Source organism: Danio rerio, chromosome 14, assembly GCF_049306965.1.
Source record: "Danio rerio strain Tuebingen ecotype United States chromosome 14, GRCz12tu, whole genome shotgun sequence".
NCBI lineage: Eukaryota > Metazoa > Chordata > Actinopteri > Cypriniformes > Danionidae > Danio > Danio rerio.
In genome coordinates, this window is record NC_133189.1 from 1618024 (window position 1) to 1633910 (window position 15887).

At 36.6% G+C, this 15887-nt stretch overlaps 1 protein-coding gene across 5 annotated transcripts in view; it reads left to right on the forward strand.

The window, feature by feature from the left end:
• Nucleotides 1-15887, forward strand: part of tbc1d9b (TBC1 domain family member 9b) — an 89373-nt gene that overhangs the window by 7197 nt on the left and 66289 nt on the right. For all 5 annotated transcript variants that reach the window (XR_012390127.1, XM_073922431.1, XM_073922432.1 and 2 more), the window contains exons 6-17: nucleotides 41-248; nucleotides 3416-3592; nucleotides 3688-3843; nucleotides 4224-4374; nucleotides 5776-5990; nucleotides 8152-8269; nucleotides 10676-10878; nucleotides 11178-11260; nucleotides 12425-12554; nucleotides 13021-13119; nucleotides 13192-13260; nucleotides 15124-15364. Coding sequence is in view for 4 of the 5 variants with exons in the window: in XM_073922431.1 (XP_073778532.1) it covers nucleotides 41-248; nucleotides 3416-3592; nucleotides 3688-3843; nucleotides 4224-4374; nucleotides 5776-5990; nucleotides 8152-8269; nucleotides 10676-10878; nucleotides 11178-11260; nucleotides 12425-12554; nucleotides 13021-13119; nucleotides 13192-13260; nucleotides 15124-15364 (1850 nt within the window). In the remaining variant the exon portion in view is untranslated. The remainder of the gene's footprint in view (nucleotides 1-40; nucleotides 249-3415; nucleotides 3593-3687; nucleotides 3844-4223; nucleotides 4375-5775; nucleotides 5991-8151; nucleotides 8270-10675; nucleotides 10879-11177; nucleotides 11261-12424; nucleotides 12555-13020; nucleotides 13120-13191; nucleotides 13261-15123; nucleotides 15365-15887) is intronic.

Consider the following 15887-nt stretch of genomic DNA (forward strand, 5'->3'; position numbering starts at 1 on the left):
GCCACCTAGTTTATTTTTCAAATGTTTTTTCTTTCTTCAGGGATCTGGATGCCCGAGCGAAGAATGAGCGCTACAGGGCTCTGTTCCGGCTGACGCAGGACGAGCGTCTGGACGGACACACCGACTGCACACTCTGGACACCCTTCGCCAAGATGCACGTCGTCGGGCAGATGTTTGTGTCCAACAACTACATCTGTTTCACCAGTCGAGAAGAGGACCTGTGTCAGCTCATCATTCCACTCAGAGAGGTATGCAGACAGACAGACAGAGGAGCACACAAAGAAACAAATAGATGATTCGGTACTCCACCAAACATTGCAGTCAAAAATGTAATTTTATTTGCCAGCCAGTGCTGACTTATTCAGAAAAAAGGGATCCAAACTTAATATTTGCATTTTGACTTTTGATTTTTTGTTTCCCACATTTTTTTTTTTACCATTCATTTTATTTAAAGGGCACCTAGGTTACCCATTTTTTCAGATTTAATACAAGTCTTTTGCGAATGTGTATGTAAAGTTTCAGCTCAAAACACCCATCAGATTTTTCATTATACCTTTTACAAGATGCTGTTACTGATTTCCAGCAGGGGTGGTTTTGTTGTACTGCGCCTTTAAGACGAGTCTTTCCCGCCCATTGTTTCTACGTGCCTTCCCGCGTGCTTTAATCTCCTCCCTTGGCTGCGTCAGACAACAGACAGACTTTAAGGAAGAAGGTCTCACGTAGCGTTTGTGAGAAATACTACAGTAAGAACTAACCTTTACTAATCAGTATTGTGAAGTTGCATTGATGAGTCACATGCAACATCGTTACAAAGTTCACGCACACACACACACACATAGACAGGCAGGCAGGCAGGCAGACAGACAGAGTGCGCTTAGCTTAGCACTGTTTTTGCACGCACATGTGACAGGATACAGGCTAACCTCCACTGCTGTGTGGATATCTGTTATGCTAATGTACACAATAAACCTGATTTAACTTCCACAAGCCGGGATTGAAGCGTCTTCTTTTATAATTGTTCTGACATAGGCTGTGCTGATGAAGTAAAGCTGAAGTAAAACGCTGTAATTAATTACACACGTGCACTGTTTTAAAACACTTTAAACTTGTGAAACTTACTCTTAATCACATTTGATGATGATTGCTGATCCTAGCGAACAGAACAGAGCTTTTATTCCCGTTTGCTTTGCGTATGTCTGCCTGGTCTTGTGGAGATATACACGTGACTACCGGAACATGTTAATGTGCGCAGCTGTCAATCAATTCGTAGGCGGGGGGATCGCACACCTACTTAAAGTTGCGGTCGGTCTAAAAACCGCACTAATTAGTCCACCGTTTTTATGTTGTTAAATTGAAAAAAAAGGACTGGGTGTGTTTGTATCAGCTCAATATGATGGTCTATACACTATATATACACATATGTTTGTCCAAATAGCTTGAAAAGTAGATTTTTCACCATAGGTGCCCTTTAAATGTTTATCTATTTAATTTTACTACTTTATTTTATATTTTTAAAGCCTGTTGTGATCAGTTTTACATCTATGTACAATAGATGAATGAACATATAAGGGAGCTTGTATCTACTTTTATTTGCTTATGTATGTGTACATGATGATATGATGTAAAACAGATTAGGAATGTGCGTAATATATATATATATATATATATATATATATATATATATATGTATATATATATATATATATATATGTATATATATATATATATATATATATATATATATATATATATATATATATATATATATATATATATATATATGTATATATATATAAATATAAATGATGCAGTGGGGCACTAAGATAATAGCTGCGCGTGCTGCAGTATTTTTTCCCGGTGAAACGAGTGCTTGCAAGATCAGGAAATCCCACATTCAGAGAATCCAGCAAACTTTCTGATCATGGCCTTATGAGAAATATTTCCTAACTACAAAACGCTGGCTGAAGTGGCGCTAGTAAATCCGGTCTTTGGTCACAAGAAGTCGATTTTCCGAGGCAAAGACAGTCTCCCTTGATGCGTTTGATTACGCACAGGCAAGCACCCAGTTCGGATTGACGCAGGAGGAAGATATGAGTTAGGGCAGATAGGAGTTTTTGTTCATTTGTCAAATAAATAAATAAATAATTTAGCCTATATGCTCGTTGTGCAATTTCATTATTAACCACTTTAACTCTGCTGCTATTTTGGGATTTCCGCCTGGATTTTGCCTACCCAAATTTAAATGCTTCCCAAATCCACATGCAGAGGTGTAAATGCAAACATTTGGCATCATTTTAAATAAAACCCTTTGAATTTTAATAAAACACTATTGAAAGTGTTTAAATTATCTGTATATGCTATCTGTGTTATAATAAACACCTGTGGTCTAGCGTGCTGTAAATAATTTTGGTGGTTCCTGCACATGTCTGTAATCATAGGAAAAAAGAAACATGTCTCCACCATAATCTATGCAAAAGTTATTGCATTCCAACTGATGAGAGGTGCTGTACAAGCCACAGGGAGCGATCATTGTTTTCATATTTCACGATTCTTTTGTTTGATCAATCATAATTCACTGTGTTTGGAGCTCGTCAGACATATAAAAGGATTACTTATGCACATCACCTCAAAAACAGAGGAGAATGACCCTGAAGCGCACAGCATAAGGTAAGAGATGAGCTGTCTGTGCTATCTGGGGCTGCTTACTGATCATGAATGTATTGTTTTCACTTCAGCGCCATGGAAACACAGAGATTCATCTGGCAACTGTTTGATATGTGAATATAAGTCAGTAAAAATAATGCTAAAACCGTATGAGCACCAGCAAGAGCTTTCATTTGAGCTATAACTTGTACATGTGTCCTATAAAAAAATATTAAAATGAACCAATGTTCAATACCCAGCTCGGGTATCCAAAACACTGTGTATTTAAGTGTAAATAACTTTTATACAGTAGAATAAAAACCAAAGTGATGCATGTGTGCATAAAATATAGATTCTACACTTTCAAATGACAACACTTACGGGGGTCTGGTGCAATGCCAGCCCTTTAAATCTGAAAGCGAAAGTCGATGACGTCACGGACCCGGAGTTTAAGTGGTTGAAATATGAATGAAAAAAGTGATCAGAAAGTCTGCAAATTAAATTACAATCAATAATAAGTTATGACGGAAATTTTACAACCCTCTCCGTCAAAATGACGGACAATGAGAAAGTCTAATGCCACCTCTGCTACTCCCTGGCGACTAACCCGGCCCAAAAAAAAGCCCTGGCTCGCACTGGCCCGACTGTGGAAATGCGGCTAATGTGTCTCTATTCTCAAATCTCTTAGAAATTGTTGTTTTATTAAGTAAAATGTCCATAAAAAGATCTGAACAAGAAAAAACAAAGCCTACCCCAAACCAACTCTGTTCAGGTGACGATCGTGGAGAAAGCGGACAGCAGCAGCGTTCTGCCCAGTCCACTGTCCATCAGCACTAAAAACAAGATGACCTTCCTGTTTGCAAACCTCAAAGACCGAGACTTCCTGGTTCAGCGAATTTCTGACTTCCTGCAGCGCACGCCGGACGGGCCCTGTGGAGTCCTTCAGTCCGTGAGTCTGCCTTCACTTTAATATATGTACATTGCCTTGATATCAGCACATGGTAATGCATATAACCTGCTTTTCTCCTGGTTCTCTCTCTGCAGGAGAACCCCAGTCCCAGCACGCCTCCGTCTCCTCCAGTGCTCAGCCTCTCAGAATCAGCCCAGATGCAGCACTACAGCCCCAGCCTGCCCACCGCCAGGAAGGGGCTCCTGCAGATCTACCAGCAGGACGTCCCAGAGGAGCTCGGGCCCAAAGTGGTGAGACGCACACCTCATACGCCTGCATAAGACACTATTATATCAGCTTAAAGGGACATATCAAGACTTAACTAGGTTAATTAGGCAAGTTAGGGTAATTATGCAAATCATTGGTCAACAGTGGTTTGTTCTGTAGACAATCGAAAAAAAGGGGTGTTATAATATTGACCTAAGCATCACTTGCTATAGATATGAAAAATAATAAAGATTTTACAGGATAATAATTGTGCCTTCCACTATATGTAAATACTATTGTTTTGTATATTTTCACATGTACACAAGTGTGTGTGTGTGTGTGTGTGTGTGTGTATGTTTGTAGTGTTATGTTTTGTTGGTGTTTCTTTTGGTTTTGTGTTGATCTTGCTCTTTCCACTGCTCAGACGAGAGAGAGGATGAAGGAGGAATCGTGGAAGATCCATTTCTTTGAGTTTGGCCGTGGAGTGTGTATGTACCGCACGTCTAAAACCAGAGAACTGGTGCTCAACGGCATTCCAGAGAGTCTCAGAGGAGAACTGTGGCTACTGTTCTCAGGTGATCTCACACACACTCGTACTCACGCATACACACACACACACACACGTTGAACTGAAAAAAGAAAACAGTAGGCGGGGCGAGGCAGTGGCGCAGCAGGTAGTGCTGTCGCCTCACAGCAAGAAGGTCGCTGGGTTGCTGGTTCGAACCTCGGCTCAGTTGGTGTTTCTGTGTGTAGTTTGCATGTTCTCCCTGCCTTCGCGTGGGTTTCCTCCGGGTCCTATTTTTTTCTATCTCAATATAGTATAATAGTCTATATAGTCAAAATTCATTTGGAGATATCTCTAATTACAATTGTGACTAATCAAAACTCAGTTAGAGATATCTGCAAATATTTTTTAATGGAAGTCAATGGAGGAACGTGACTAGTCATTATATATTTGCAGATATCTCCAATCTGATTTCGTACTAGTACAATTGTAATTGCAGATATCTCTAATTGTCATTCTGAGTAGTGGAATTGTAATTATGACTAGTCAAAATATAATTAGAGATATCTCTAAATCTATTTATGTAGTCAGAACAAAGATTTAAATGCTAAAAAGGCTTGCCATAGAGAGCGCTTCTCACTGAACAGAGCAGCAGCGATGACGTAAGCGTGCCAAGGCCCGATATGGTGTGAGCGCGGGCCGTCGGGGGAGACGGGAGGGGGGACAAGCGTGCTTTGGCCCGGTTCGAGGCAACTGTACCTAGTGTGAGTACGGCCTCAGATTCTTTCAGAGAAAGAAAATCAAGCTGTAGAATGGCCCAGCCAATCACCTGATCCGAATCCAATAGAAAATACAGAATAAAGCTCAGATTTGGGAGACGGGACCCACAGAACCACCAAGATTTTGACACTGAGTTGAAGTCTGAAATTTGAGCAATGCATGTGACTTCACTCTCCATATGAGATGTGTCTTTCAGCTGCGGCACCAATAAAGCCTTTTATTGAAAGTATTAAACATGTTTCAGCAGATGAGCTCTTTCTCCTTCTGTCATTTCACTGTTATTACACACAACTCATTACTCAGATTTGTTTTGTTTCATTTCTGTGTTTGTATTGTTTGAGTTTTAACTAAAAGCTGGTTCATTTCCATGTCAGCAGCTGCTTTAGAAATATTACACCCAGGAAAACAACGAATACACATACTTTCCCCGCTGTACATCACAATATACAGCACACAGCTGAAAAACAAAACACAGTTCCACTTGTTTTCCTTACATTTTTAAGCTGCAATGTAGCATGTGAGTGTCTGTGTTGAGTGATTCCTGCTGAGTGTGTGTGACTGTCAGAGATCATGTTTACACAACAGTGTGAGAAGTCACACACTCCGAGCAGAAACAGACTGTCAGCTGTTCTGGAGATGGATGCTGTTTCCTGTCATGTAATGTCATTGCGTGTTTTCCTCTGTTTCCCAGGAGCTCAGAATGAGATGGCCACACACCCCGGTTACTACGGCAACCTGGTGGAGCAGGCGATGGGGAGATGCACCCTAGCGACAGAAGAGATCGAGCGAGACCTGCACCGCTCCATGCCGGAGCACCACGCTTTCCAGAACGAGACGGGCATCGCTGCGCTCAGACGAGTGCTGACAGCTTACGCTTACAGAAACCCCGGCATTGGATACTGCCAGGTGCACACACACACACACACACACACACACACACACACACACACACAAACACACACAAACACACACACACACACAAACACACAGATATAGGCTCACACACACAGACATACACTCTAACATGCACACGCACACACAATCATGTTCATACACACATACTAATGCAGTCCCACAATCACACACACACACACACACACACACGTGCACACACACGTGCACACACTCGTGCACTCTCTCGTGTGCACAAATAAACATTCTCACATGCGCACACACACACACACAAAAACACAGATATAGGCTCACACACACAGACATACACTCTAACATGCACACACACACACACAATCATGTGCATACACACATACTAATTTAGTCCCACAATCACACACACACACACATGCACACACACAGACATGCACTCTCACATGTGCACAAATAAACATTCTCACATGCGCACACACACACACACACACACACACACACAAACACACACAAGCACACAGATATAGGCTCACACACACAGACATACACTCTAACATGCACACGCACACACAATCATGTGCATACACACATACTAATTTAGTCCCACAATCACACACACACACACACACACACACACACACGTGCACACACACAGACATGCACACACACAGACATGCACTCTCACATGTGCACAAATAAACATTCTCACATGCGCACACACACACACACACACACACAAACACACACAAACACACAGATATAGGCTCACACACACAGACATACACTCTAACATGCACACGCACACACAATCATGTGCATACACACATACTAATGCAGTCCCACAATCTCACACACACACACAAACACACACACACACACACACACGTGCACACACACGTGCACTCTCACGTGTGCACAAATAAACATTCTCACATGCGCACACACACACACACACACACAGACAGACAGACATACACACTCAAATGGATAGACACACACACATACACTCACATGCACGCACGCACGCAAATTCACATACGCAGACATTGTAACTCACACACAAAACACACTTACGCACAGTCACACACACGCACACTTATACACACTCTAACTCTCACACATTTATGCAGTCACACAGACACACATTCACATTAATACACACACTAATGCAGTCACACAATCACACACACAGACATGCACTCTCACTAATGCACAAACATACATGCACGCACACACACTCACACGCACACAGACAGACATACCCTCTCAAATGGATAGACACGCATACACTCTCACATGCACGCACCCAAAGTCACATACACGGACATTGTAACTCACACACTTACGCACACATACACAGACAGACACACAGTCACACTTATATACACACACCGTAACACTCACACATTCACGCAGTCACACACAGACACACATTCACATTCATACACACTAATGCAGTCACACAATCACACACACAGACATGCACTCTCAATAATGCACAAACATACATGCGCTCACACACACACGCACACACACAGAAAAACATACACTCTCAAATGAATAGACATGCACACACTCAGTCACATACACAAACAGACATGTGACACACACAAAACACACTTATGCACACACACGCAGTTATGCATTTATATTCACACACAGTCACACTCTCTCTCTCTCTCTCTCTCGCTCTCTTAAACAGACACACACACACATGCGCGCACACGCACAGTCGCCCCAAAAAATATCTGGAAACTCAAACCACAGTTATCTAAACATGTCATCATCACAGTGTTCCTGTGTCACTTATAAACACGCAATAAGAGGGATGACATGAGAGAGAGATGATTTACTGCCTTTCCCATCATATATTACAGCAGACATTACAGATCATGTTGAAAAATCATTTAAAAATTAAATAATGCGTAATAATTACATAATAAAAAAATATTAATAATAATAATTAGCCAGTTCTAGAGTAACCGGGGATTGTATAATGTCGCTCTTTTTGTTGGTTGTTGCTAGAAGGGATGCAGCTTCAGCTGGAATTTACAGAGAATTATTTGAACTATTCATTAAATTATCCAAAAATTGTCTCTTATTAACGTCTAAGTTTAACCCTGTGTGGCTGTCTGTGTCTCTGCATGTCTCTGTGCTTGTGTGTCTGTGTGTGTGTCTCCAGGCGATGAACATCGTGACGTCAGTGTTGTTGTTGTACTGCACTGAAGAGGAGGCGTTCTGGCTGCTGGTGGCGCTGTGTGAGCGGATGCTGCCCGACTATTACAACACTCGAGTTGTAGGTCAGTCACATTCACACACTCGCAAATCTTTTTTTAATGAAGTAAACCCATGCTAAAGAGATGTTAAGCAAAGATTTTTTTATCGTATCGTACGTTACAAATCTCATCTACTTTATCTTGATTTTTTTTTTTTGGTTGTGGTTTTTTGTTGTATTTTTTTCCTATTCATTTTGAATGCCTTTGTATATCATATTTTATCATATCATATGTATGTACCATATCACATACCTTAGGACATATCATATCACATCACATATTATACATATCATAACATGAGAGATGAATACGAGATAAATAATATGATTTTTGATATTTATATATATATATATATATATATATATATATATATATATATATATATATATATATATGAAATATATATATATATATATATATATATATATTATATATATATATATATATATATATATATATTATATATATATATATATATATATTATATATATATTTATATATATATATATATATATATATATATATATATATATGAAAAACTTGTATATAAATACATATATTTTTATATACATACTGTATGTGATGTGATATGTAAAATAAAAATAAAAAATAAAATAAAAATAGATTTATGAATAATCAATTGTAAATGTTTATCTTTAATTATGGTGGATGTTTGCAAGATTATTCTAATAATATATATATATATATATATATATATATATATATATATATATATATATATATATATATATATATATATATATATATATAAAAACTTGTATATAAATACATATTTTTATATACATACTGTATGTGATGTGATATGTGAGATGTGATATCATAGCTCATATAATGTATCATCATGTACCATGTTAAAAAATAAGATATATGCAATATGACATTTGGGATTAGTTATGGTATTATATGCGATATGATATTTGATGGATGTGTAATATTATGTGATGTAATATTTGGTAGATATGATATGAAGTGATTAGAATAGGATGTGATGTGATGTGATATGATAGGTTGTGATGTGATAGGATAGGATAGGATCTGACGTTTTGAGATAGGATGTGATGTGATAGGATGTGATGTTATGGTATAGGATGTGACAAGATGTGGTGTAATGTGATAAGATGTGATGTGAAGTTATAGGATGTGATGTTTCGGGATAGGATGCGATGTGATATGTGATGTGATGTGATTGGATAGGATGTGATAAGATGTGATGTAATGTGATCTGGTAGGATGTGAAGGTATGGGATAGGATGTGATGTGGTAGGATTTGATGTGATATGATAGGATGTGATGTGATAGGATGTGATGTGGTAGGATTTGATGTGATATGATAGGATGTGATGTGATAGGATGTGAAGTGGAAGGATGTGATGTGATATAATGTGATAGGATGTGATGTAATGTGACAGGATAGGATGTGATGAGATGTGATGTGATAGGATAGGATGTGAGGTTATGGGATAGGATATGATGTGATAGGGATGTGAAGTGATAGGATGTGATGTATTGTAATAGGATGTGATGTAACGTGATAAGATGTGATAGGATAGGGTGTGATAAGTTGTGATGTGATAGGATGGGATGTGATAAAATGTGATAGGATAGGGTGTGATAAGCTGTGAGGTGATAGGATAGGGTGTGATAACCTGTGAGGTGATAGGATAGGGTGTGATAAGCTGTGAGGTGATAGGATAGGGTGTGATAAGATGTGATGTGATAGGATGTGATGTAATGTGATCAGATAGGATGTAATAAGATGTGATGTGATAGGATGTTATATAATGTGATCGGATAGGATTTGATAAGAAGATGTGGTAGGATGTGATGTGATGTGAAGTTTTGGGATAGAATGGGATGTAATATGTGATAGGATGTGAAGTGGTAGGATGTAATGTTATATGATAGGATGTGATTTGATAGGATAGGATATGATGTTATGGGATAGGATGTGATATAATAGGATGTTAAATAATGGGATAGAATGTGATGTGATATGTCATAGGGTGTGATAAGATGTGATGTAATCGAATAGGATGTGATAAGATGATGTGGTAGGATGTGATATGAAAGGATGTGAAGTGGAAGGATGTGATAGGATAGGGTGTGATAAGATGTGATGTGATAGGATGTGATGTGATGTAATGTAGTCGGATAGGATGTGATAAGATGATGTGATGTGATAGGATAGGGTGTGATGTTTTGGGATAGGATGTGATGTGATATGTAATAGGATGTGATGTGATGTGATAGGATGTAATGTGATATGTGATGTGATTTGCTATGCGATAGGATGTGTTGTAATATAATAGGATGGGATGTGAAAAGATGTGATGGGATAGGATGTGATGTGAAAGGATAGGATGTGATGTGATCTGTTCTGTTCTGATTTGTTCTGTTATATCCCATCAGGAGCACTGGTAGATCAGGGTGTGTTTGAGGAGCTGACGCGTGAGTGTTTGCCGCTGCTGTATGAACACATGCAGGATCTGGGCGTGATCTCCACCATCTCGCTGTCCTGGTTCCTCACACTCTTCCTCTCCGTCATGCCATTCGACAGCGCTGTGCTGCTGGTCGACTGCTTCTTCTACGAGGGCATCAAAGTCATCTTCCAGGTGCGCATTAGCAGCTCTTTTACATACATACAGGAATTTTTCTTTATTTTTATTACAGAAATAGAATGTAATTATCATCTAAAATCAATCAAGGTCTTAAAGATCTAATTAATCTTAATTCTTCAGTTAGATTTCAGAAACATCTCATTTAAATTGTACATGTTATGTATTTGAATGTAAGTTATTTTCCAAATATTTCTTAAGAGTTAAGTAAGAAGATTTCTTTGACACATTTTAAACATAATAGTTTTCATTTCTAATAACTAATCACTTTAACTTTTGTTTTGTTTTGTTTTCAGGTGTCATTAGCTGTGCTACATGCTAACATGGATCAACTGCTGTCCTGTTCAGATGAAGGAGAAGCCATGACTATTCTGGGCCGGTGAGACTGACTAAATAATAAAGCATGATATAGTTGATCGCATAAACAAACAAATTGTGACACATTATCATTTTAATAGTTTTGAATTTTACATTAGCATTAACCAAAGAATGACTTTTGTCTACCTTTACACTTTTACAGCATCCCTTCAGAGCTTCATCATTCATTCATTCATTCATTTTCATTCGGCTTTGATTTGTCAGGGGTTGCCACGTAGTGGAATGAACTGCCTAGCTCCATCATATTATGATTAATCATTACATATATATATATATATATATATATATATATATATATATATATATATATATATATATATATATATATATATATATATATATATATATATGTATATATATATATTAGAATAATCTTGCAAACATCCAGCATAATTAAAGATAAACATTTACAATTGATTATTCATAAATCTATTTTTATTTTATTTTTTATTTTTATTTTTTATATTTCATTTTTTATTTAATTTATTTACTTATTTAGTCACTTAATTTTATTTATTATATTTATCATTTTTATAGATATATTAAATGTTTTATTTTATTTTTACATTTTATTTATTTAATTTTTCACTTATTTTTATTAATATTTTTTTGATATTTTATTTTAATTATTTAATTTTATTTATTAATTTATTTAATTTCATATTACTATTATTATTATTATTATTATTTAAATTTGTATTTATTTATTTATTCATTTATTTTTATTTATTTAGTTTTTTATTCTTTATATTTAGAATTTTTTTTTAGTTTAGTTTAGTTTAGTCACCAGACTTTATTGTTCATTTCCAGAACCTTTGCTTTCTCTGTCCCGCAGTGATGAATTGATCTAAAGTCTTTATTTTTATTCGTTTATCTCACAGTTTCAGTCGAGTTTTTTAAAACTACAGAAAAACTTATAATAAAACACAGCATTTATAAGCAATCCCACTAAGACTTACTTGGAGTTTCAGAGTAAAGCATTATTAGTGCTAGGCAGTAAGTAATCGTGATTAATCGCATTCGAAATAAAAGTGTGTTTTGAGATATTATATTTGTTTGTACTGTGTTTATTTATTATGTAAGTGATGTGACTATTGCGGATTGTGATATCGATGCTCAATATGGTATTGTTCAGCCGTAGTTTGTGTCTGTTTGTGTCCTGCAGGTATCTGGATAATGTTGTGAATAAGCAGACCGTTTCTCCACCCATTCCCCACCTTCACGCCCTGTTGACCAGTGGCAACAACCCTCCACCTGAGATCGACGTCTTTGAGCTCATTAAAGCGTCCTATGAGGTGAGTAAATAAATATAGAATTATAAAAAAACTAATAACTAACATTGTAAACATCTTTATAGAAGTTCACATTGTTGTCGCAAATTAAATATAATACAGAAAACATGACTTAAATGTGTTCCAGTACATCAGATATTATTTAAGTCATTCAATTATACTTCTCCAGTTAATAATTGGTTTCTCCAGTCCACCATTTTTGTAGTTTATTAACACCTTTTGCCCGCTTTTGTAGTTCTAAATGACTTCTAAAACAAAATATATTCTCTGGCCAGTGATAGCCATTAGCATTAGCACAGATATTCCCTTTTAAATTTCTTCCAGAAGTAGTAGATCAGCTTTGGATTTAATTGGATTATGATTTGGGACACGATTGTTTTATTTTCGGCTACTGGGAAAGTATGTGATTTGGAACGCAGCCGCAGTGTTGCTCTTCTTAACTCAATGTGTTGTTTTTGTCTGAATGCAGAAGTTCGGGAGTCTGCGCGCTGACGTCATTGAACAGATGAGGTTCAAGCAAAGGTTAAAGGTCATCCAGTCGCTTGAAGACACAGCCAAGAGGAGTGTGGTAAGTGTGTGGACATCAGGAGATTATATATCACGATTGTAATCAGCTATAATGCATGATTGTGTTGTTCAGGTGAGAGCGATCATGACTGAGTCTGCTTTTACCATCGAGGAGCTGGAGGAGCTCTATGTACTTTTCAAGGTAAGATAATTGGCAAAACACATTTATTTATTTATTAGTAATTAAGTATATGTAATTAATTTAATATAAGTAATTAATATTTATATTATTTTATGTAAATGGACAATGTTTTTATCTATGTATTTATATTTTAAAGAAAGTACCTGAGTGTATTTAGGAAATTTTGTTTAGTTTTAATGTTAAATATTTAATTAATGTTTTTAAATAACTAATAACCGACTCTTAAAATTAAAAAAGTATTAATAATAATTGCAAGAATTATTGATTTAACAGTTTTTCATGAGCATAGCCTTGCTGCAACTGCTATTTATCTATTAAGTGAATATGTATGTATAATAAGATGTTATTTTTTCCAAAATATGTAGTGCTCATTTCATATTTTATCAATAATTATCAAAGTAATACTAACGATATATTTTTATATATATATTTATTATATATTATTCCAGAGTTTAAATCAAATTTTATATCCACATATTTATTTATTATTTTTTCCTGCAATTTAATATCTATTTTAATTATAATATTAATAAAATATGATAGATTATAATTGGCGGCACTGTGGTTAGTACTGTCCCCTCACAGCAAGAAGGTCGCTGGTTTGAGTCCGGGCTGGGTCCGTTGGCGTTTCCGTGTTTGCATGTTCTCCCCGTGTTGGCGTGGGTTTCCTCCGGGTGCTTCGGTTTCCCCCACAGTCCAAACACATGCGCTATAGGGGAACTGATCAACTAAATTAGTATGTGAGTGTGTGTGAACGAGTGTGTGTGTGTGGGTGTTTCCCAGTACTGGGTTGCAACTGGAAGGGCATCCGCTGTGTAAAACATATGCTAAATAAGTTGGCGGTTCATTCTGCTGTGGCGACCACTAATGAATAAAGGGACTAAGCCAGAGGAAAATGATTGAATACAGTTTACAATGTACTTTAATGTCACTCACAATAAAAACATATTAATATAATACAGTGGAGTTCTAAAAATATTTTATTGCAAATTAATTTAAAGGGAGCTAATGATATTGATGTTAAAAATGTTTTTAAGAAATGTAACTATTTAGTCTGACCAAACAATTTTTCCAGAAGAAAATAAGTTATAGGAAATACTTTGAAAAATGTCCTTAATGTGAAATATATATATATATATATATATATATATATATATATATATATATATATATATATATATATATATATATATATATATATATATATATATATAAAGAATATTAATTTCAGAGTAGGGCTAATCATTTTGACTTTAACTGTTTATACACACATACACACACTAATATTGCATGCTGTCATCGTGTCCAGCTGCCATTATGTATGTAATCGTGCGCATGTAAAGTTGAAGTCAGAATTATTCACCCCCTTTAAATTTGTGTTTCTTTTTTAAATATTTGCCAAATGATGTTTAACAGAGCAAGGAAATTTTCACAGTATGTCTGATAATATTTTTTCTTCTGGAGAAAGTCTTATTTGTTTTATTTCGGCTTGAATATTAGCAGTTTTCAATTTTTTAAACACCATTTTAAGGACAAAATTATTAGCCCCTTTAAGCTACTAATTTATATACAATCACTTGCCTAATTACCCTAACCTGCCTAGTTAACCTAATTAACCTAGTTAAGCCTTTAAATGTCACTTTAAGCTGTATAGAAGTGTCTTGAAAAAATATTTAAAAATATTATTTACTGTCATCATGGCAAAGATGAAAGAAATCAGTTATTAGAGATGAGTTATTAACACTATTATGATTAGAAATGTGTTGAAAGAATCTTCTCTCCGTTAAACAGAAATTGGGAAAAAATAAACAGGTGGGCTAATAATTCTGACTTCAACTGTATATGTGTGTGTGTTTTTCCCAGGCGAAGCACATCATGAGTTGTTACTGGGGTGCGAGCAGCACGCCGGCGGAGCGCCACGACCCGAGTCTGCCGTATCTGGAGCAGTACCGCATAGACTGTGGGCAGTTCGTCCAGCTCTTCTCGGCTCTGGCTCCATGGAGCTGCGGCCTGCACACGCACACACTGTCCAGCCGCCTCTTCCGTCTGCTCGACCACAACAAAGACTCGCTCATCAACTTCAAAGAGTTCGTCACCGGACTCAGTGCGTACATCAGCAAAATACCTTACACCCATTTCATTCAGTCAGGTTTAAAATCATAATAAGCAGAATGAGCGTTATTCGGCAAGTATGCACACACACAGGAGTTACTAATTGTGGTTTACAGGAGCTTAAGGGTAAATACACACACACGCACACACACACACACACACATACATGCATGCATACACGCATACATACACTCATACAAACGTGCATGCATACACACATGCGTACACACATACATGCGTTTACACATACATTCATACATGCACACACACATACATACATACATACATACACACTTACATATGTATACACATGCATACATACACGCATGCACATACATGCATACTTACACATACATACAAACAAACGCACAAGAATACATACAACGCATAGATACATGCAGAAACACATACATGCATACACAGATACATAAGGACATTTAAATAAGTGAAAGTAAAATAAACAATAAAATATATATTATATCTAGATGATTTTTGTGCAATATGTGCATTATTGA